The following is a 20,772-nucleotide window of genomic DNA, read 5'->3' as shown; positions in this document are numbered from 1 at the left end:
ATTTTACTTGTTCGCACGATGACTATTAATTTAACATAACGAATTATTTCTCTAAAAAAAAAAAAAAAAAAAATTCCCCCGCTTAAATCACGACTTTATTATCGTGATTGTACCGCTATTTCTCGTTATTTGACTGCTTTTTATTGTCAGCATCGATTGACTTGAGTGCACAGCCACAGGGGAGCAGTGCAGGAGCGCAAGCAGGAGAAAAAACACGTAACAAACCCGAAGAAGAACACCGGTACAACCCGGAAGTAAACATTGTAAGTCATCGAGGTGACAGATTCAAAAATGGCTGCCTCCGTAGCGCTACATGCCGAGCCATTAATTCACGTTATTTCCATGCCAAATGTCGCATTTTGTTGAAATTTATTTCCATTCGACATTGACATTAAAGCTCATGTCGGCGTCGCTGGTTGCAGCCTCCGTCCGGAAGCTCAGACCGCGGTTCCCCCGGCACAGGACGCTGTCCACCATCCAGCCCGACAATGGCTCACCTCCTTCCCCGGCCGAGAGCCCCGCCGAGCCGAGACCCTGGAAGGACCCCGGCCACCGCTCCGTGCTCCTCTTCCCCGGCCAGGGCAGCCAGTTTGTGGGCATGGGTCGTGGACTTTTGCGATACCCCAACGTCGGAAAGATGTTCGAGGCGGCCCGGGAGATCCTCGGCTACGACCTGCTGTCATTATGCCTGAACGGCCCCGAAGAGGAGCTGACCAAGACGGTTCGCTGCCAGCCGGCGGTGTTCGTCACCTCCCTGGCGACCGTGGAGAAGCTCAACCACCAAAACCCCAAAGTAAACACTTCACATTTCGGATTTATATTACAAACCAAATTAAAAAACTACTGCGACAATAATAATATTCAAAATTCATGCATTTATGCTTGTTAATGGAATTGTTACACATGAAATAAAACACAGGCAAAAAATAAAGAAAACAAAACTGCTAATACATTATTTTATTTAGTACTTTGATGAATGACATTTCAAAATAAATCAGGCAATCATTTAAATTAAATTGCATTTAATGCATTTACGTTCATGAAATTCTTAACAAAAATAAAATGAAATACAACAAAAAATTAAATGACTAATATAAAACACAGGATTAATATATTCATCGAATCTAGCATGGTCATTTTATTGTAATAATAATGCTAGGTCCTCAGTGTGCTTATTTTTCTGCCAATTGCCGTGTTTGTGTCATCAGGCCATCGAGACGTGCGTCGGCGCCGCCGGCTTCAGCGTGGGCGAGTTCGCCGCACTCGTCTTCTCCGGCGCCATGACCTTCGCCCAAGGTAAGCGCGCCTCCGCGCCCTCGTCGCCGGTGTTCAATCCCGACCTCTTTTTCATCTTCAGCTCTGTACGCGGTGAAGGTGCGCGCCGAGGCCATGCAGCGTGCCTCGGAGCTGGCGCCCGGCGGGATGCTGTCGGTGGTGGGCAAAGCTCAGGCGCACTACAAACACGCCTGCGTGCTGGCCAAGGAGCACTGCCGCTCTCTGGGCATGGAGGATCCCGTCTGCGCCGTGGCCACCTACCTCTTCCCCGACGGCAGGGTGATCGCCGGACACCGCCAGGCGCTGGACTTCCTGCAGCAAAACGCCAGGCGGCTGCACTTCCTCAGGACCAAAATGCTGCCCGTCAGCGGCGCCTTCCACACGGAGCTCATGAGCGGCGCCGTCGAGCCCCTTAGAGATGTTCTGCAGCAGCTGGAGGTCAGCACTCAACTTCTGTTACCTCTGCCAAGGAGGTTGAGTGTTGACATTGGAAATTGCACACATTAAAAACATAAAATTACTAAAAAGAATAATAAATGAAACTCTTGTATTGTAGAAAAAAGGAGAACCTGAAAATAAGATTTTGACTAATATTTTTTTATCTTTAATTGAGCCTTGAAATCATTTTAAAAAGCCACTCTAAAAATATTCAGTTTAAATAATTTACTCATTTTTTTTCCATTAAATTGAGAAATTATATCAGCTTTAAAATTGCTTTTCAAAACATTGAATTAATTTATTTATTAAATTATTACAATCGTTTTTTTTTTTTTCAAAAATAAAATGAAATGATTTTTTTGGCTCATTTTAGAAATGAAATAATTAGAATATCATACAGAAAATATCCAATGAAATTTTGCACCCCTTTTGCGCAGGTGCGCCGTCCCGAGATCAGCGTGTACTCCAACGTGGACGGCAAGCGCTACATGAGCGAGGGCCACGTGCGGCGCCAGCTGGTGCAGCAACTGACGGCGCCGGTCAAGTGGGAGCAGACGCTCCACGAGATGTTCGAGCGGGCGCGCGGCCAGCGCTTCCCGAGCGTCTACGAGGTCGGGCCCGGCCGCCAGCTGGGCGCCACGCTGCAGCGCTGCAACCGCAAGGCCTACGACGGCTACGCGCACGTCGACGCGCACGTCGACCCGGACGACGGTGACCAACACTGATGCAGAAGGTTGGAATTTAAAAAAAAAAGTGTTTTCCCCACTTTATTGTGCAGATGTGCCTGTCACTGCACATCGCTGGTCTCGATTGAAGAGCAAAGATAGATTGTTCGTTTTTTCACCGAACTAAAGACTTTTTTTTTTTTTTTTTTTTAAATAAAGGAACTGTTGAATTTGCACTCAAGCGATTTTATTTGTTGAAAAGCAGAAAGTCCAGCTCTCTTCTTGTTGTAAGAAAAGACAGTCCAGCGTCCCAATACTTTTGAACAACACTTTTAAAAAATGCTACCTACTGTATATATGTATGCAGATAAAATATCTATAAGTATGTACCACATATACATACTGTATATTCGTATCTATATATGTATGTACTGGTATTAGGACTGCACAATATTGGAAAAAGATGCAATGCTCAATATGGGTGTTGAATAAAACCATATCGATACTACTGTGGTATCGAACCTGTACCTAAAAAATGGAAAGTTATACATGTTTTAATGCCACAAAATAAGCAGCCTCAATGGTTTCTTAGCTAATTAATTGTAATAACTTTTTTTTTACATGTACAACATAGTGTATTTAAGGTAATTTAGGGTGAGTAATGCCCCTTGATACTGTTTTCCTATTGGATGGCGATCTTATTGCTCAAAGTCAGATCAAAGGTTTCAATTCCATAGGAAACTTTGTCATATGTATGTTGCACGTGCCATTATGGCGATGACGATATGTTTTCGATATATTGTGCAGCCTTAATATGTATATACATATATATACATAGAACATGGCATTTGTTCACATGCAAATACTAATATATATGTATAGATATCGGTAGAAGGTGAAAGCTGATAGGAACAGTAGAAAAACAACTTTTTGTGTGTGTTTTTGTCAAATTGGTATCAAATATAAAGCAAAGTAAACAGCAAAAACCCAAACGGAACATTTCTTTTGCACATTTTGTGGCCAAAAGTCCTGCTTAAGGCCTGTTCTGCCAACCCAGAAGCAAAAGAGCCGCCGTCAGAAGCGCTCCGCCGGTCAGGTCGCTGCAACTTCCCGCTTTAAAAGTGGACACCTGGGGGTGTCGAAAACGCGCTTTTAGATGACGCAATCCAACACAGGAACACAGAGTTGGAATTGGGGATTACCCAGAATGCCCCGCTCTCAATCCGCAAGCCCCAAAATGGACGCCGCACTTCCCTAGGGAACAACAACACTTGAGTCAGTCGTCAGCATAATTCAGGATGTGACGTCGATGCGTGGCAACTTTACCGGACCCGCGGGCTCTGGGTTCGATTCCGGTCCAGCTGGTCCCCGATGGCGGCCAGCTGGCGGCCCGCCGAGCGCGCGGACCGGCTCGCGCTACTGCAGTACAACAACAACAGAAACAAATGACAGAAAGTGGAACTGGGGGGGAAAAAAGGCAATTCAATGTTTGTTTGACTTGTTAGATCATTCTTAAGTGTCCCCCCCAAAATTGGACTTAAGAGATGTCTAATTATTTTTGTCCCTCGAGCCATGTGGTTTTTAAAAACCTGACGGTGCCGTCTAACAGGTGGCCCGTGATGTCATCGCCAGGTCCCGCCTGGAGGATGGATGAGGCGACGACGGCGGTGGCGGCGCGTCTCGGCTCTCGTGTTTGCTCCACCATATTGCTCGCTGCAAAGACGCCAAATATCCAAAGTACAGTCACGTGTGCGTCTGTCTGTCTGTGTGTGTGTGTGTGTGTGTGTGCGCGTGTGCGTAACGTTCACAAACAGGCTGTGTCAACACCAAGGCTGGTGGCGGCGTTGTTATCGTCCGTCCTGACCAAACAGGATCGTCGAGAAAGGTGACATCATGCATCGGCTCGACAGTTCTCGGTCACGTACTCGCCTCGATATCACTTAACACTGTGTGATTTTTAATGCTTAATAAATATGTTTTTTAAACTTGTTTTATCAGGCATAATGGCGCTAATTTGCTGTCCATGCACCTGCTCTCCGAGCACTTCCTGTCTGTTGATGCAAATTGTCCATTTCCATAACTCAACTGCTGCTCGTGGGCTGCTGTACAAGCCATCCAAATACGTTTTTTTTGCCATATTATTGCTTTTATAGCAACCTAAAGTAATCTGATGTAAAAAAAGCACTCATCTAAATGGGCTGAACTGGGCCTATTGTCACAACAAAGGGATGAAGTCATCGCTCATGTGCAAAGGTCATCTTCAAGATCACACACACTTTTCACATTCACGCGCCTGATGGAAAATACTTCAATCATTATATGCTAAATTAGCCCTTGTTGAAATCACAAGTGAGTGCACAGGCCCAGGTGTAAAAACAGAGTACACATACCTTGTCAGTAGATTAAAATGGACGCCGCCCTGTAAGAAACACAATAACATAATGATTAAAAATGTCTATAAAAAACAATATTTTTGCAGATGTTCTTTCCCATGAACTTACAGCAGCGTCCTTTAATCTCGTCGCTGTCGTGTAACTGCCACAGACCACGCTTGGCCACGCCTTTACCGGCTCATGAGGAGGGAGGGAAATACATGACTTGTTTTTGATTTTTCAGAACCGGTAGTAATCACACTTATGTCTTCATTACATATTTTAGTCTATTTCAATTTGAAATGCTCATGAAATGGCCTCAGCAATAAAGTAAATATACTAAGGCACAATTTTACACACCACAAATGTAAACTTTAAACAACATATATATTTTTAGATTTGTTTCATCTTGTATTTAAGTATCATTTTATAGCGTATGGCAAACATTGTGATGCTTTTGGGGACTTTGAGCCCCGTTTTTTTCTTCTTCTTACAACACCACCCTCTAGTGGAAGCCCGGAGGTAGTGTTTTCGCTGAGACGTCACGCCACTGTTGTATTTTTAACACACTATTTAGTAAAATAAACAAATGAAAACACACACCAACTTTTACTTGGTAATGATAGTATGTTACACCCAACAGGATGATTTTGAAAATGATACATTTCTATGTTTTGCACAGCGATTCTGTTGATTGGTAGATTAACCTTTGGACAACCCCGAAAGTCCACTATTGTCATTTATTTTCGACGCTTATTTAGTAAAAACTAAGTTAAAACACGTATTACTGTGCTGTAAACACAATTGGTATTCAGCTCTCGAATAATATAATATATATTTTTTTATTGTTCCTTAAAAATACCGGAAGTCCCACTCTTGGTTTTTTTTTCCCCCCGACGGCAAAATAAAAATAATATTTAAATGTTAAAAACGTAAAAAATAATATTTAAATGTTAAAAACGTTATTTATTTACATTTTACTGTGGACTTGTTTGCTTTTGAAGTATTTGTAAAATATTTTTTTGACAGTTTTTCGTGTTAAAAGAGACAGGTTTATACTGCCCCCAGCAGATGAACTGAGGTAGTGTTTGTCATTGCACATTGGTTGCTAGGTTATCGTGGTAAAAACATCCCAACCGAAGCCCACTTTCGATTCTCTTGTATTCGCTTAAATTCAGCCTACAAAAATATTGGTACTAAAATTTAACAAACGTTACGGCTGTATTTTATTATGAAGAGCAATATATGTCGTCACTCCCACCTCATCGCGTCACCCGGATCGATAAGTTGCTGCTTCGGGCGCTAACTTGCTGTCATGATGGAGTCGCACCTATTTCTCTAACCGGAGCTTCCGAGGGACCGAGACGTGAGCCGATGTCAGGCCGGTGAGGGTGCAGCAGGGACCGGCAGGAGGGAGGGCGGTGTCCGGGTAGGAGGATGCAGCATCCTGCTAGTCAGAGAGAGCATCGCTGATGACTGGCTGCTTGCTCTCGTTGATCCACTGGTGAGACATGCTTGAGTATCACATCAGTTATTCATTTAGTAATTTTTGTGTGTGTTTTCTTACCTCTTCTTGCAGTGGGAGGGAACATGGCCGGTAAGGTAAAGTGGGTGACAGATATTGAGAAGTCGGTGCTCATCAACAACTTTGAAAAGAGGGACTGGATTCAAGTGACGGAAAATGACGACTGGAATTTTTACTGGTAATTAACAAAAATAATAACGATAATAATTCATTATTGTGCTGAGTTGAACTGTGCTGTGTCATCCCCATTGTTTAGAATTTAGCTGCATGGGGAAAAAATATAAGCGTGTGAATGATAATGGATTAGATTGATCGATTGTGTAAAATTAATTGATAATCTATTGAAGCAGTGGAGGTAAAAAAAAGGGAGGAGTGCAATACTTAGCTGCAACAAGCAGAGGAGCTGTGGTTTCAACTAGTTTGAGAGATAGACAAAGAAGAACTTGATGTTAGCTAATTCAAAAATTATAATAAAGTAACCTAAATTTAAATAATCTAAAATTAATACAAATCAATACTATGAAGATAGCAAAATAAATAATATACAAATAAATCCCAGATATACAATTAATACCTTTGTAAGTGTGTAATTTATATTTCAACTATTGTATCGGCTCTCATTTATGTTGAACATTGTTCCGCAACAAAATGGCTGCCTAGCATGTTTCCAACATGACAGGATGAGCATCCAGACCATCCGCAACGTGTTCAGTGTGGACACGGGCTACCGTCTCACCGATGAGCAGATGGTCAACCACTTCCCCAACCACTACGAGCTGACCAGGAAGGACCTGATGATCAAGAACATCAAGCGCTACCGCAAAGAGCTGGAGAAGGAAAGCAGCCTGCTGGCCGAGAAGGACGACAACGGGAAGTACATCCATCTCGGTAAGACGCGCACGCCGACAGGAAGTGGCCAACATCCGTCATCAGCTGCGTTACTTACTCTTTCTCTTTTGTGTCTTAGATTTCGTCCCGGTGACGTTCATGCTCCCGGCGGATTATAATCTCTTTGTGGAGGAGTTTCGCAAGAACCCGTCCAGTACATGGATCATGAAGCCGTGCGGGAAAGCGCAGGGCAAAGGCATCTTCCTCATCAACAAACTGTCCCAGATCAAAAAGTGGTCGCGGGACAGTCGCACATCCACGTAGGTTACAAAAAACAAATAAAAGCCAGCCAGCTAGTAGGTAACACAACATAGCAGAGTGACCAAACATATACGGGAGATTGTTGTTTAAATGGTTTGGTAGGTGCTGCTGTTTTGGTTAGCAACACATTGCAGGGGGGCTCACAATTAACTCTGATGTCCATTTTAAGGCATCTATGAGTTGAGTTAATAAAATGACTACAGTGCACATTTTTCTCCTAATGGCAAAGGGTAGGCATCTATTTGGCTTTAGTGGTGAAATCGAGGCAGATTTGAATCAGCGACTGAACCATTTCAGCATATGACAGCATTCAGCGTTTCCCTAAATTCCAAGTTTCTGTTGTTGCAGGTTCATGGCGGCCTCTAGTGGCAAGGAGGCCTATGTCATCTCCTTATACATCGACAATCCCCTTCTGATTGGTGGGAAAAAGTTTGACCTGCGTCTCTACGTGCTGGTCACCACGTATCGGCCGCTCAAATGCTACATGTAAGTACCCCACTCCCCCTACCTATTTCAGATTATTTACAAGAAAGCCGTTTAATTTATGTCCTACTTGTGATATTTATTGTCAGGTACAAGCTGGGTTTCTGTAGGTTCTGCACGGTGAAGTACACGCCGAGTACAAGCGAGCTGGACAACATGTTTGTGCACCTCACCAACGTGGCCATCCAGAAACACGGAGTAAGGCTATATGGGATGTATTGGATCCCGTTTGACGTAATAGTAATCGTGTCATTCCGTTGCCGTCCATCCACCCAGGATGACTACAACCACGTCCACGGCGGCAAGTGGACGGTGAGTAATCTGCGTTTGTACCTGGAGAGTACCAGGGGTGAGGAGGTGACCAGCCGCCTCTTTGACCAGATCCACTGGATTGTGGTGCAGTCCCTAAAGGCTGTGGCTGTGAGTGTGTGTCTTAAAAGTGGACTTGTTTTTGAAGGTAAAATGTTCACATTCACATATTTGGCACACCTTTTTTTTCCAGCCTGTGATGAACAATGACAAGCATTGTTTTGAGTGTTACGGTTACGACATCATCATCGATGACAAGCTCAAGCCGTGGCTCATTGAGGTGAGTCAGTAAAGCAAAAAATAAATGAGTAAATAACAATAAGAATAGGTGAGTTCATTTTATTTATATGGCAATTTTCACATAGAGGAATAAAAACAATGAAACATGTAATCCAAATCGTCAACCATAAAAAATACAAATAAGTTAATGATATTTATATGGCACTTTTCACACGGAGGAATAAAAACAACGAAAACTGCCATTCAAGTCGTCAACCATAAAGCATAAAAATAAAAGAGAAAAGAAATTGCATAATTCCGACGCGTCCCCTTTAAATCCGCCTTGTTTGTGAGGCCTGATGCTAATGAGTTAGCAAGCAGGGCTAAGCGAGGCTAAGCTACTCTTACGGACGATTTTGCGTCGATTAGCTTCACGGAGATAATCATTGTTGATTTACCCGAGAGTTTTTACAACTGTCTAATGTTGTCGTCGTTGGTTTTGACGACTATAGTTTTATATTTCAAGCTAATATTGAGCTACAGAAGTTATCACCTTCGATAGCTCAGTTGGTAGAGCGGAGGACTGTAGAGGCTCTCGCTGAAATCCTTAGGTCGCTGGTTCAAATCCGGCTCGAAGGAATTTTTTTTTAAATAAAAAATATTTAAAGGCAACCTTCCATGTCCGATTACCAGGTGTTAATAAAATATAATGAATAAAGTATGTCATTTCTGTGCAAACAGCTGGGAGAAAAAGCTCAATGAACCACTGATAAGACTCAGAAAAATATACATGCTGCAAAACAAAACAAAAACAATAAAAACATAATCTTTCTTACTGACTTTATCACCAAAACTACAATAATACTGTACTTAGTTTTTTTCCAAAGCATAGTACAGAGGCCGCAGATGCCGACCATGCTTACGCAGTGACTTGACATTCTTCTAAATGCCCCAAGGCAGATCTTTGTTTGAACACATACATTGTGTTTTATGTGCTAAAGGTGGAAACCGCTCGAGTGCACTCGAAGGCACAAAGGCATCAATCCAATCGATTTTGAAGTGGTCTTAGTGTGCTGTAGTACACCTGTTAATTAAATGACCTTAAAATCCGAATATGTCTCCAGGTCAACGCGTCGCCTTCGCTGACGTCCAGCACGGCCAACGACCGCATCCTCAAGTACAACCTCATTAACGACACCCTCAACATCGTCACACCCAATGGCGAGATGCCGGACAGCCGCTGGAACCGAAGCCCACCGAGAGATGCCCTTGGGAACTATGAACTTCTGTGAGTCCTCCAAATCAGTCACTGCTGCAGTGTAACTAGAGATAACGTAGGCGTTGTTGCCAGTAGAGGTCGCCAAGGACCTAGCTGGACTGATGTGCCTTTGAACTGAATTGTGAGTGAAGCTTTGTACCCTTCGATAGCTCAGTTGGTAGAGCGGAGGACTGTAGTGGTAGTACCAGGAATCCTTAGGTCGCTGGTTCAAATCCGGCTCGAAGGAGTTTTTTTTTTTTTAAACCCAGCGATGTAACTAAACTATATCAATGTCACTCACCTTGTAAGGTACACTTCATTTAATAGAACATGCCCCCCCCTAAAAAGGTCAGAGTGTTGTTTAAAAATGATTCCTTCGAGCCGGATTTGAACCAGCGACCTAAGGATGCCTGGGATTGCAACTACAGTCCTCCGCTCTACCAACTGAGCTATCGAAGGTGACGGCTTATGTATCCTGAATGATTTATGTGTGCAGGTACGACGAAGAGCAGGCGCAGAGTGACAGTGCCGACCTGCGGAGCCGCTCGGGTCCGTCGCTGGGGTCAAAGGGTGCCAAGGGCAGCGGTGGGGTCCGCACGTCTGCGGCCACCTGGAAGTGACGCACTTTTTAACACCATCACTCATCATGGACTCAAAAGGAATGAATTTTGTATTTGTATTTATGTTGGATTGTGCCTCATTTTGCCTACTACTACTACTCTTGTGGAATGTTATTTTATTTGCCCACTAGCAATGCATCTGCTTTATAAAATTCAAAATCAACATGATTTTGCGTCTTTTCACTTCAGAATTTAAAAAAAAAAAAAAGGGGGGGTGTCCCTTTAAAAAAACAACAACAATGGCTTGTTTAGTCAGTTAGGTGCGATTATTTGCTTAATTGCTCAATAGCTAGTATAGCTATATCGTCATAAAATGTTTATGTTAAAAAACTATATCTATAAGGAAATATTATTTATATCAAGTGCTATTTTATGCTTGACTAATTCGATGGAAACTTGTGGGCTCTCACGCTGGTCAATACTACTTCAAAGTGGATGTGTCGTCATGCTAGCTCTTCCTCTCGAATTCTTGAGTCATTCAGAGTAAAGTTATCAGTCGGAGAGCCCATGGCCCAGTTATAGGCTTATAAAACGGAACAAGCGTTGCGAGTCGTCTTATTTTGAAATGAATATTGATCATAACCGGATGTGTTGTAAGACATTTTGGGGCAAGTGACGGCGGTGTCAGTCAGTCGCTCGCTGGTTGGGACCGCTTTTCCTGAGAAAAAGGGGCGAAACTCTCTTGCAACCAGCACGACTGAGAAAATTAACCAGCCAGTCGGACATAATTTCATCGATTTGTGCCAACCAGTAAGAGGTAAGAGGACAGCGACACGCCGATTTCGTTCATTTTAACTTTTTTTTTTTTTTTCAACGGTGGTGGCTAATTTGCTAACACCGAAGGGAGCGGGGCACGGCTAACTATTCAAAGTTGAGTTGTGATGCTTAAAAAAAATCTCTTTGAGTAAACTCTAACCTATAATGCTAAAAAAAAGTTAGTCGTACGAATTTGATGATAATACGAGTGTTAAGACTTGACTTGACAGACCTTATCGACGTTGAATCAACACGGGGCTTTTACAATGTATCGGACTTAAACGTTTCCACTAAATGGTCAAATTATGAATATAATTTGAATAGAGTTTTGATGAGTGATGAAGGGCGGGGCAGCTTCACCTCCTGCTCCATGTCCTGTGCCGCCCCCGACCCCCACCCCTATTCGCCTGACATTCACCGGACTAAACATCAGGAACACCTGCACCATCATCAAAAAAAGAACAATGTCTTTGAGGCTATCTTTTCAACATTTAGCATTTAGTTAGCATTATAGTGTGGCGTTGCTCTATCAAAGCAGTCGTGAAGAATGACTTCCTTTTTCCTGGTAATGTGAACAATAACAAAAGTAAAGCGTTTGTGTATTTTATTGCAAGCGTTCAAATAAATGTGTTAATGTGCCAAAGGGTCATTAAACGCATCACAGGAGATGTTGGGGCTTCCCCAGGAAAGATAGTCAGTCTGATGGTCTCCCCCGTCCCCCCACTGCCATGTAACGCTGAGTTTCCCTCCATCCTGTTCCTCTGTGAGGTTCTGGCAAGCGCGGTGGAAAATGCTTGAACCTGCTTGGAACAAACGGCATTGTGTGGCAAAGGGCGACACACACAAACCCCGAGGTCACAACCTTGCGCTGTCATGAAAACGTGCATTTTTTGGTGTTTCTGGGATTCCGCAACGTCTCTGGACGGATTAGCTCGGCTTTTTTTGTGCAACAAAAGAAGGAAGTGGAAACAGTGCTTCCTCTTAACAGTGATAATTTTTCTTTTTTTTTACTTATGTAACTTGCTCTCCTTTTTATGATTTAAAAAAAAAAAAAGTATACCCCAGTGGCTCCTCTGTCAATATTCACGTCAAGTCTGATTTGGCCTCAGCGGACCACCGATCTCGTTTCCCTTGAGCTATTTTATTTTTATCTTTGTATTAATAGTCGATGCTAATGTCGGCTTCAGACGTCAAACACCAACGTGGGAACTCGCTCAGCGTTCCCAGGTGGATCTCCAGGCCGTAGTCCACCAAAATTCCATCAGGCTTATGACACCAGGCCTCGAGTGGCCATCATTGTTGTGTTTGATTACGTCAGGGCTAAGCTCCATAACCTACAAAGATACAACTCGGCCAATTTTTGGAGGGTAATTCAATTAAGCGCCGCACTGATGGGATCTCGCATTTGGCAAATCGCAACTGTGACAACTGTGTAACCAACCCCGAACCTTCTCCACGGCGTTTTCTCACCGTGTTGAATTTTCCCTCGTGAGGTGCTGGACTTCAGACCTTTGCTGAGTCAACAAGCGTATTTACACTCCTGGGTCAAGTCATTTTTGGTTCCTGTTGGCCATTGATTAGGTGGGACATAGAGTCGGCTTCTCCAATCACTTTTCTTTGTGTGTGTGAGTCTATATCCATGGCCTGTGTGTGTCCTGTGTATGGATGAGTTGTTCATGTGGCCACAATAACAGCCACTGTGCAGGCTGGCTAGCGCACCACGGGTCACTGACCAGCCAGCATCACACACACACACACACACACACACACACATGCATCCTCTCCGGAAAGACGCTCTGCTCCCATTTGGCAAGCATGTGTGTGTCAAATCGCAGTTTTGTGTTGCAGACTTGTTATCCCAGGTTGTTATCAACACTGGAATTAAGTTGAAAATTGGCCAAGAAGTGTCTTGGATGTGAGCGGGGCAGCTGCAGAGAGGAGGAATAAAGAGAGGCCTTTCAATTGATGGAGTTAAGCGGGGTGGAGGTGGGTGGGGTGGGGGGGTGGGTCGCAAACAGAGACGAGCCTGTGGTTTGAGGGAAAACGGAAGTGTTCCCGCACACATTTTAAAGAGTATTATTATAATACAGCCTGGCTCACTTTTTGCTACTTTTCACAAATAATCTTCTCCAGGCTACTTCCGGCAGCAGCCATGTCGGGCTCCTACGACGACTCCATGATCGATGTGTCCAGCGACAGCTTCTGGGAGGTGAGAGGACGGCCGGGATGGACCGAGCGACCGGCAAAGGCGGCAGCGAGCTGCCATTTGTCTCTGTGTTGGTCAGGTGGGCAACTACAAGCGCACGGTGAAGCGCGTGGACGACGGCAACCGGCTGTGCAACGACCTCATGAGCTGCATCCACGAGCGGGCGCGCATCGAGAAGTCGTACGCGCAGCAGCTGACCGAGTGGGGCAAGCGATGGAGGCAGCTCATAGAGAAAGGTAGAAAAAAAAAAAAAAAGTCTTGGCATGCACAGATACAATGAAATGGAACTATAATTCCAAATGCCCAGGCCCCCAGTACGGCATGCTGGAGCGGGCGTGGTCGTCGCTGTGCACGGAGGCGGAGAAGGTGAGCGAGCTGCACATGGAGGTGAAGGCGGCGCTGATGGGCGAGGACTACGAGAAGCTGAAGAACTGGCAGCGCGACGCCTACCACAAGCAGATGATCGGCGGCTTCAAGGAGACCAAGGAGGCCGACGACGGATTCCGCAAGGCGCAGAAGCCCTGGGCCAAGAAGCTCAAAGAGGTACGTGAAAAAAAATAAATGATGGCATATTACGTCACAATATTGATAACAGTCAAATCTGTTGTACATTTATTTATTTTCATGATTAGTTCTGGTAAGACAAAAATGTAGTTTATAAAATGTTTTTTTTTTAAAGTTACAAAAAAGTTACCGTTTATAACAAGGAAAAAATGCAGATGTGAAAATAAATACATATTTTGGTTCTAAAATTATTCATTCATTTTTTTTTTTTGTTTCAAAAAACATTTTAACTGATTGACTGCCAGATATTTTCAGAAACTCTTTTAGCCTGGGATTAAATGGCTGGACTTTGAAAAGAAAATGGCCGCTCTGTGAAAAAATTTGTCAATGGCATCGAATGAGTTAAAAGAAATGGAATCGAATCATAATCGGGAAGTGAAAATGGAATGGAATGAATCGTTACTTCCTTACCTGAAATGAATCCAGCAATCAATTTCCCAGGTGGATTCCATGAAGAAGTTGTACCATTCGGCCTGCAAGGAGGAGAAGCTGGCCGCCAGCCGGGAGACCAACAGCAAGCTGGAGAGCAACAACAATCCTGACGCGCAGAGGAAGCTCCAGGAGAAGGTGGAGAAGTGCCAACAGGAGGCGCAAAAGGTACCCACCCGAAGCTCCGCCCCCGACGGAAGCCTTCATTAAACGCTCCCGATTTCTCCTTGTCCAGACGAAGGAACGCTACGAGAAGTCCCTGGAGGAGCTGGACAAGCTGACGCCTCAGTACATGGAGAACATGGAGCAGGTGTTCGAGCAGTGGCAGCAGTTTGAAGACAAGCGCATTCGCTTTTTCAAGGAGCTCCTGCTGGAAGTCAAGCAGCACTTGGACCTCTCCACCAATCACAAGTCGGCTAAATCAACTTTCTAGCAAAAAAAAAAAAAACCCAACAGCAACCTGAAAGTCACGTGCTTGTTCTCAATAGGTTCCAGACAATCTACCACACGCTGGAAGACACCATGGCCGCCACGGACGCGGAGGAGGACCTGAAATGGTTCCGATCCAATCACGGCCCCGGCATGCCCATGAACTGGCCTCAGTTTGAGGTAACGCCAAGTTGACACTTAAGTTGGCCGCTTGTGACGTTTAGCTGCAGGGGAGGGGGGGGGGGCGATCTTCCGAGAATTTGCAAGCTCGGCCAAAAGGCCGATTGCCGCCTTTCACTAAGTCGGTCCACGTTAACCCTCTTCTGCACCTGCCTTCCCTCTCCTCCAGAACTTGGACTGGTCCCGCGTTCGCTCCGCTAAGAGAAGGTCCATTGTAGTGAGTGCCGCATGGGATGACCGCTCGCTGTCACGGCGGCCACGGAAAAAGGGGGGGCGGGGGGGGGGGGGGGTCTTTTTCATTCACGCTTAACACTCCCACGCCTTACTGCTTTGATTCGTGTGCGTGTTGAAGTGTTGGGAGGACACCAGCTCACTCGCCACTCGGGGAATTTGACAGACGCGAAGGAAGAAATAAAATAAGATGGGAAGCCCCTTCCACACTGGCCATCCAAGGTGGATTTTTTTTTCTTCCCGCTTGGAATTTTCACCCACCGTCAGAGGCGTAGCTGCCCGCGGGTTGCCACGCATCGAATCATCCGAATGCGTGAAGCCGCAGCAGCGGTGTGAATGTGCTTCGGTGAGGTCTTTCTGCTGTTTGGAACTCTGATCCGGGAAATTTGCCGCGACGACGGTAGTGTGAAAGGGGCAACAGACTTCACATCTGGTGGCGGAGAGATTCCTTTTTTGTTTTCCTCTCTCAGCAGGTGAAGGAAATGATCGACACTTTAAGCCAGTGATTCCCAACCACTGTACTACGGCATATTAGTTTAGCTTTATTTAGTTTGGACTTTTTTTTTCAATTCAGTTTTCAGAGCCAGTTTGTTAGTAATTTTTTTGAAAATGCTTCGTTTGGGTTCAGTTATTACTTTTATTGATTTATTTATTTGCTTACATATGGTGTATCACAGCAATTCCGAAATAATGACATTTCAAATGAATGTTCAAAAAGACATATTTTTTTAAATTCAGTTGTCATCCAAAGAAAATATGCTGCCCCCTATTGGTTTGGAGTACACTGCGCTGGCTTGTGCTCAAATGTTGCACCTTTGCAAAAATGCGAAAGGTCTGCCTGGAAAAGACGTTTAACTGTGCTTCTGCGTCACAGGACTGGTCCATCGACCTGAACCGCAGCCTCAGCAGGCGGGCGTCGAAGAAGCCCTCCGAGGGCGTCACGCTGACGGGCATCAGCCAAACCGGAGCCGACCAGCCGGTCCCGCCTCTCAAGACCAACAACAGCAGGTACATGTTGCAACTCTGCTTTTTCAGCGGCCGCTCTCCGGACACCCGACGGAGCTTATCTGTGAAAGCGTACATGGCGACATCCTGTGCAGGAATGCGCACAAAGGCTTACGTAAGACGCGCGACAGGGCGCTCGTGCAGCTGTTTCCCCGGCGACCGCAAGCAGTCGCAGTTTGTTGGGAAAGACGTCGTTTGGTGCATAGTTGAACGCGTGCCAAAGCGGCAATGTGGAAAAATCGCCGTCGCGCGCCGCGTGACGATAAGGTGCCGGAATGTTGGGTTTAGACAAACGAAACACCTGCACTCGAAAATGAACTCCAATAACCCCACCGGCCATACGTGCTCACCCCAAATACACGCAAGTGTCCTATTTCCTAAGTGCGCGCGAGGAGTTAACATGAGGAATGTGGGCCGCGGGAAGTATTTGACCTCTATATGTGTTTATATCTTCAAGGAAGACGAGGCCCGATCGCTTTGTTGACTGCAACAAGAGCAAAGTTACATTTTTGGACGAGCCGTGTTTATGGAATCACTTGGCGGGATTCACTTGAGTGCACCTACACGACAAAGACTACTTTTGTTGACTTGTTATTGTAGTGGTGTAGTCACTTTTTAAATATTTGAACATGTTCATTTCAATTATTACAGAGGAAATGAAACAAAAAAAATGTTGCTGGGTTAGTCCTGCGGAAATGCTTTGTTGGAGAATCTGCTACACTGGAAAGTGAAAGTGCGCTACTGACACCTACAGGACTAAAGTGGAACATTGAGCTTCCAATTCAATTAATTGCCATTTCATTCAAGCCTTATTAAGCAGGGCGCATATTTGACATTACAAATTGCTTTCGCCATACCACCAAGTAAAAATTGTATGGACAGAAATAAATAGTGATGGTCACGTCTCAATTCGTATTTGCGTTCACACACGAGTCGCTCACCGCGCAGCCAGTCAACCCCACATTCACCGACACCCACGTCACTCGCCAGGCCGGACCACGCCTTTTAAAGCCATACACACTCAAGGTCACCAATGCTACAGTACAATGTGAGGACGGTGTGGATAAAACGTGCGGGAATTGTTATTGTCTCATTTCATACTCCAGGTCAGTAGGGGGCAGCACGTTGCCGAAAAAGTTGCAATACATTCTATAAAGTAGTAACTTGCCGAGCATTGGAGGTTAAAGCGCCTTTTGGTCACAACATTTGGGGAGTGGCGGAAAGAATGAGGCGGCTTCCCACCAGTCAGTCGGGACGCTGAGCCTCAATTGGACGTCCATTTGGGGGAGGAGCTATCTGCACGGTCAGTGAGTCAGAGGGATAATGTGGGCGCTTTCCGAGTGGAAAACAGTCATCGCCGCCTGAGTGTGTGCGTGTGCGTTTGTGTGCGTGTGGCTTGCTCAGCATGCCCTCTCTCACTGTGTCCCGCACCGTCAGCCTGACTGGGCCTGCCAAAGCGGCGCCGGCGGGCTCCAACCCGTTCGACGAGGAGGAGGACGACGACGACCAAGAGGAAGAGGAAGAGGAGGCGCAGGTGGAGGTGGCGGACGACACTCCGCCCGCACTCAACCACTTCAGTGGCAAAAAGGAGGAAGTGAAAACGTTGGTGGATGCACCTGCACTTTTCTTTTGTCTGGTTCTTTTTTTGGGGGGGGGGTCTGCTGGCTCCTTCCATCTTTGCCTCACTGCGCAGGCGGCGCCGTGCATGGTGACCCACTATGCCGCACACGCACAGCCTGATTATGTCTGTGTGTGTGTGTCCTTGACTCCTAACAGGCCTTGCAGAACGACGCAGCGCCGCTATTGTCTCTTAGGCTACGGTCAGACTGCAGGGCTTAGACATCTTTTTTTTTTTTTTTTTTTTTTAATCGTTCACAACCTCGCAAGTAAATGATGTGGGAGGAGGTAGAAATATTTTGGGGAAACGAGGATTTTCAATATCCTCTTTCCTTGGAGACGTCTACGAAAGCTGGCGTCACGTCACTGCCGTCAACAGGTTGGGCTTTTGTTGACGTATAGGCAGATAAAAAAAATCGGATACGTATCCGATTTAGTACAAAATGGAATTGAGATGTTACGACTGTCATTGAAAAAAAAAAAAAAGAGAGATACAGGTCGCATATGGGCAAGAAAATCCGATTTTCCTGCAGTTTGAACGTAGCCTCAGCTAACAGTCAGATCTGAGACTAAAACACTGCAGCGGCCATTTTGTGGTACTCCACAAGTGGTCGTAAATAGGCTGTTTTTGGAATATATTTTGTCTGAATGTTGCAAATCACTGGAAACCAAACCAATACATAGGAGAATAACACAAGGATGCATTGTGGGTCTGTTTTTTTTTGTTTGTTTTTTAACCTTTCGTGGGATCTAAACGTATTAGAAAAGAATATATGAATTAAAATAAAATTGTAAATACCAAATGAGAGTCCAAAACAGGGCATGACTCAAGTCAAGTTCCAATTATACCGAAAAATGTGACTTTTGCTGACCTCAATTGCATTTCTTTGAACTATTTCCTCGCATGGTAGCAGATCTGACTGTAAATATTTTCTACCTGTTGTTTATTTGTTTACCTGCTGTTTGTTTTGAGTGTCGGTGGCGTTCCAGTGGTGCTCGCCCAAAGGTTTCCGCTGGCTCCAATCACGCCTGCGCCTCAGTGATCTGCTTGCGACTTTTGTTTCCATGTGCTTGTCCGTCTCGCCGTCCGACGCATTTGACACTTTTGCCCCGTGTCGCGCATGCTTGATTCCCAGCTCAGCGGCTCCGTCCGGATTCACCGCGATGGCTTTTCGGGTCTCGTGGCCGACGCCGTCACATGTTTTGGTCTGGACGCTGACCTTTGGTTTCGTGTGCCCAGCGTCAGCAGCGTGGAGAGGACCCCGGACTGGTCGGACGAGGACACCGCCGCCAACCCCTTCTCGGCCAACGGCGACGGCAACCCGTTCGAGGACGAGCCGACGTCCCCGCTGGTGCCGGTGCCCGTACGGGCGCTCTACGACTACGAGGGCCAGGAGCAGGATGAGCTCACCTTCAAAGCGGGTACGTCTGTGCTACTTGATTCAATTCAAAAGTATTGCAAATAGGTGAAATAAAAACAGAAGTTTGAAAACAAACCATTTTATACTAAAACGTTAAATACAACTGAACTCTTGTGATTACTTTGTGCACCACTAGAGGGAGCCTGAGCACCAATAATTGTACAATTGCCACACAATTTTAAACTAATCTCAAAACTCATCAATCTCCTGATTTGCTTTTCCCAGGCGACGAGTTGACCAAAATCGGCGAGGAGGACGACCAGGGCTGGTGCAAAGGTCGGCTCAAGGACGGGCAGATCGGCCTCTACCCCGCCAACTACGTGGAGGACATCCAGTAATGACCGCTAGTGAGTAAAGTCGATGGAGATCAAGGTAGCCTTCTCGCAAATGTGTCCGTGTCTTGGTGTGGAGTGATCAGAGAGTCGAGAGAAGGTCGCCACAAAAGGACCTCGTTCGACCTTCGCAAGATGGAGGCTCACTTAAGTTTGTCATTAAAAGACACTTGTTGACACTGTTACAAAAAAAAAAAAATGGCTCACGCTCATCAAGTTAAATGCAGTTCACACTGGGCCTGATGAAATGTCTCGTTCCACGCAAACCACTATGGACTTTAGTAATAAAGGGAGATATTGGGGGTGAGGGGTGGGGCGCTGTTCACGTGACTAGAGTTCAATCCAGTGGCGCCCTCATGTGGTTCACATCGGGGTGGCGGTCTCCTTTGGCACTGCACTTGAATGTAAGCTCACTGATTGTATTTTGTCCATGACCTGTCCACTGACTCGATGCTGTTTTTGTACATTCAACCACTGACCTAATTATATGCAATCCTCTCTACTTTTGATTCTACGCTAGATTGTATTTTTTTTTTTTCGCCATTTTATTCAACACTGAATATCTTCCAGAAGGCCTGAAGCGCCACCTCAGTTTCAAGTGTGCAAGTTGTTGCTGTTTTTGTTTATTTGTTTGTTTTTAACGCCATACAACCACAGCGGAATATAGTTTTGTATCGGCGCATGTTAATGACGCAAATTAAGCTTTGAAATGGTAGGAAGTTGATAATTGTTAATTTATGATACCCTTAAGTGCTTTGTGTTCTGTTCCAATGCTCTAACTGAAAATCAGTTTGTACAAAAATTGAATGTTTTATGTTATTTCCCTACTTTCCGACGTGATTATTTTGTTCCATTTCTGTATGGGGCCATATTCGTAAAATTCGTGGGCTACTATGTGAATCATAAGTGATATGATAGCTTATCCCATAATCTTTTACAGATGTTTTTTTTTTTTTTAATTATCAGATATGATGATAGCCTTGCTTTTCTGGGAGACATTGTTCATTTGTATTATCTATTCACGATCTCGTGACTCAAAAACGTAAAAAAGACAAAAAAAAAGGAAAAATCTAACCCTGATGCCTTCAAATGCAGCAAAGAATTCCAAGTTTTTGCCAAGTTTTCAGGACACACATGTTGTCATTTGCACAGTTCATGTTTGTAAATGTTGTCCCACACAACATAATAAATGAATTTATCGCAGTACCGTGTTGACTTGAGCATGTTTGTATTCATGTGAACAATTTGCTGGATTCTCTGTGTCTAAAAGTTAGAAGATGCCCTTTATA

At 44.9% G+C, this 20,772-nt stretch overlaps 4 protein-coding genes and 3 non-coding genes across 13 annotated transcripts; 5 read left to right on the top strand and 2 right to left on the bottom strand.

Annotated features, from left to right (window-relative positions):
• The first annotated feature begins 231 nt into the window (after window positions 1–231).
• mcat (malonyl CoA:ACP acyltransferase (mitochondrial)) lies at window positions 232–4,367 on the top strand. Its single transcript, XM_086022494.1, has 5 exons — window positions 232–793; window positions 1,209–1,296; window positions 1,358–1,713; window positions 2,151–2,446; window positions 3,988–4,367. Exons 1-4 carry the CDS (start codon window positions 350–352, stop codon window positions 2,436–2,438), a joined length of 1,176 nt encoding a protein of 391 aa, XP_085878620.1. The 5' UTR covers window positions 232–349; the 3' UTR covers window positions 2,439–2,446; window positions 3,988–4,367.
• LOC147126427 (uncharacterized) lies at window positions 2,609–6,150 on the bottom strand. 3 transcript variants are annotated; one of them, XM_086022496.1, is made up of 7 exons: window positions 6,012–6,136; window positions 4,880–4,939; window positions 4,769–4,797; window positions 3,968–4,091; window positions 3,705–3,797; window positions 3,581–3,632; window positions 2,609–3,507 (listed from the first exon to the last, which is right to left on the bottom strand). In XM_086022496.1, the coding sequence occupies exons 4-7, from the start codon at window positions 4,081–4,083 to the stop codon at window positions 3,412–3,414; spliced, it is 357 nt and encodes a 118-aa protein (XP_085878622.1). In that variant the 5' UTR covers window positions 4,084–4,091; window positions 4,769–4,797; window positions 4,880–4,939; window positions 6,012–6,136; the 3' UTR covers window positions 2,609–3,411. The 3 variants fall into 3 exon arrangements, 2 of the variants coding, with proteins under 2 accessions (XP_085878622.1, XP_085878623.1); XM_086022497.1 differs by lacking the exon at window positions 6,012–6,136 and having other exon boundaries at window positions 4,880–4,956; XR_015084776.1 differs by having other exon boundaries at window positions 3,705–4,797; window positions 4,880–4,948; window positions 6,012–6,150.
• ttll1 (tubulin tyrosine ligase-like family, member 1) lies at window positions 4,983–10,464 on the top strand. 2 transcript variants are annotated; one of them, XM_086022493.1, is made up of 11 exons: window positions 4,983–6,254; window positions 6,330–6,453; window positions 6,955–7,163; window positions 7,243–7,423; window positions 7,773–7,910; window positions 7,997–8,105; window positions 8,184–8,219; window positions 8,289–8,327; window positions 8,410–8,496; window positions 9,560–9,723; window positions 10,190–10,464. In XM_086022493.1, exons 2-11 carry the CDS (start codon window positions 6,341–6,343, stop codon window positions 10,311–10,313), a joined length of 1,200 nt encoding a protein of 399 aa, XP_085878619.1. In that variant the 5' UTR covers window positions 4,983–6,254; window positions 6,330–6,340; the 3' UTR covers window positions 10,314–10,464. The 2 variants fall into 2 exon arrangements, with proteins under 2 accessions (XP_085878619.1, XP_085878618.1); XM_086022492.1 differs by having other exon boundaries at window positions 8,184–8,327.
• Window positions 8,988–9,074, top strand: trnay-gua (transfer RNA tyrosine (anticodon GUA)). Its single transcript is given in 2 exon segments — window positions 8,988–9,024; window positions 9,039–9,074. It is a non-coding gene; the product is annotated as a tRNA-Tyr (tRNA).
• trnay-gua (transfer RNA tyrosine (anticodon GUA)) lies at window positions 9,854–9,940 on the top strand. Its single transcript is given in 2 exon segments — window positions 9,854–9,890; window positions 9,905–9,940. It is a non-coding gene; the product is annotated as a tRNA-Tyr (tRNA).
• trnay-gua (transfer RNA tyrosine (anticodon GUA)) lies at window positions 10,066–10,152 on the bottom strand. The gene is given in 2 exon segments: window positions 10,066–10,101; window positions 10,116–10,152. It is a non-coding gene; the product is annotated as a tRNA-Tyr (tRNA).
• Window positions 10,465–10,903: 439 nt separating the features above from the next.
• On the top strand, window positions 10,904–20,686 carry pacsin2 (protein kinase C and casein kinase substrate in neurons 2). 4 transcript variants are annotated; one of them, XM_086022515.1, is made up of 12 exons: window positions 10,904–11,070; window positions 13,203–13,278; window positions 13,355–13,511; window positions 13,583–13,818; window positions 14,281–14,436; window positions 14,504–14,679; window positions 14,757–14,877; window positions 15,047–15,094; window positions 15,983–16,116; window positions 17,551–17,715; window positions 18,971–19,152; window positions 19,377–20,686. In XM_086022515.1, the coding sequence occupies exons 2-12, from the start codon at window positions 13,222–13,224 to the stop codon at window positions 19,487–19,489; spliced, it is 1,545 nt and encodes a 514-aa protein (XP_085878641.1). In that variant the 5' UTR covers window positions 10,904–11,070; window positions 13,203–13,221; the 3' UTR covers window positions 19,490–20,686. The 4 variants fall into 4 exon arrangements, with proteins under 4 accessions (XP_085878641.1, XP_085878642.1, XP_085878643.1 ...); XM_086022516.1 differs by lacking the exon at window positions 15,047–15,094; XM_086022517.1 differs by lacking the exon at window positions 17,551–17,715.
• Window positions 20,687–20,772: the final 86 nt, after the last annotated feature.

The sequence above is a fragment of the Filicampus tigris genome, chromosome 22 (genome assembly GCF_054856515.1).
Source record: "Filicampus tigris isolate MCC_2025a chromosome 22, RoL_Ftig_1.0, whole genome shotgun sequence".
NCBI lineage: Eukaryota > Metazoa > Chordata > Actinopteri > Syngnathiformes > Syngnathidae > Filicampus > Filicampus tigris.
Note: the sequence above shows the minus strand (reverse complement) of the source record. Positions and strands in the feature narration are given on the sequence as shown.

Coding starts and splice junctions, on each gene's coding strand:
- mcat (XM_086022494.1), top strand. CDS start 350: ATGTCGCATTTTGTTGAAATTTATTTCCATTCGACATTGACATTAAAG. Junction 794..1,208: donor TCAACCACCAAAACCCCAAA/GTAAACACTTCA, acceptor TTGTGTCATCAG/GCCATCGAGACGTGCGTCGG. Junction 1,297..1,357: donor CGCCATGACCTTCGCCCAAG/GTAAGCGCGCCT, acceptor TTTCATCTTCAG/CTCTGTACGCGGTGAAGGTG.
- LOC147126427 (XM_086022496.1), bottom strand. CDS start 4,083: ATGGTGGAGCAAACACGAGAGCCGAGACGCGCCGCCACCGCCGTCGTC. Junction 3,633..3,704: donor ACCCAGAGCCCGCGGGTCCG/GTAAAGTTGCCA, acceptor GTTGTTCCCTAG/GGAAGTGCGGCGTCCATTTT. Junction 3,508..3,580: donor TTGAGAGCGGGGCATTCTGG/GTAATCCCCAAT, acceptor CGACACCCCCAG/GTGTCCACTTTTAAAGCGGG.
- ttll1 (XM_086022492.1), top strand. CDS start 6,341: ATGGCCGGTAAGGTAAAGTGGGTGACAGATATTGAGAAGTCGGTGCTC. Junction 6,454..6,954: donor GACGACTGGAATTTTTACTG/GTAATTAACAAA, acceptor CCAACATGACAG/GATGAGCATCCAGACCATCC. Junction 7,424..7,772: donor CGGGACAGTCGCACATCCAC/GTAGGTTACAAA, acceptor CTGTTGTTGCAG/GTTCATGGCGGCCTCTAGTG.
- pacsin2 (XM_086022515.1), top strand. CDS start 13,222: ATGTCGGGCTCCTACGACGACTCCATGATCGATGTGTCCAGCGACAGC. Junction 14,437..14,503: donor GCCAACAGGAGGCGCAAAAG/GTACCCACCCGA, acceptor CTCCTTGTCCAG/ACGAAGGAACGCTACGAGAA. Junction 15,095..15,982: donor CTAAGAGAAGGTCCATTGTA/GTGAGTGCCGCA, acceptor TCTGCGTCACAG/GACTGGTCCATCGACCTGAA.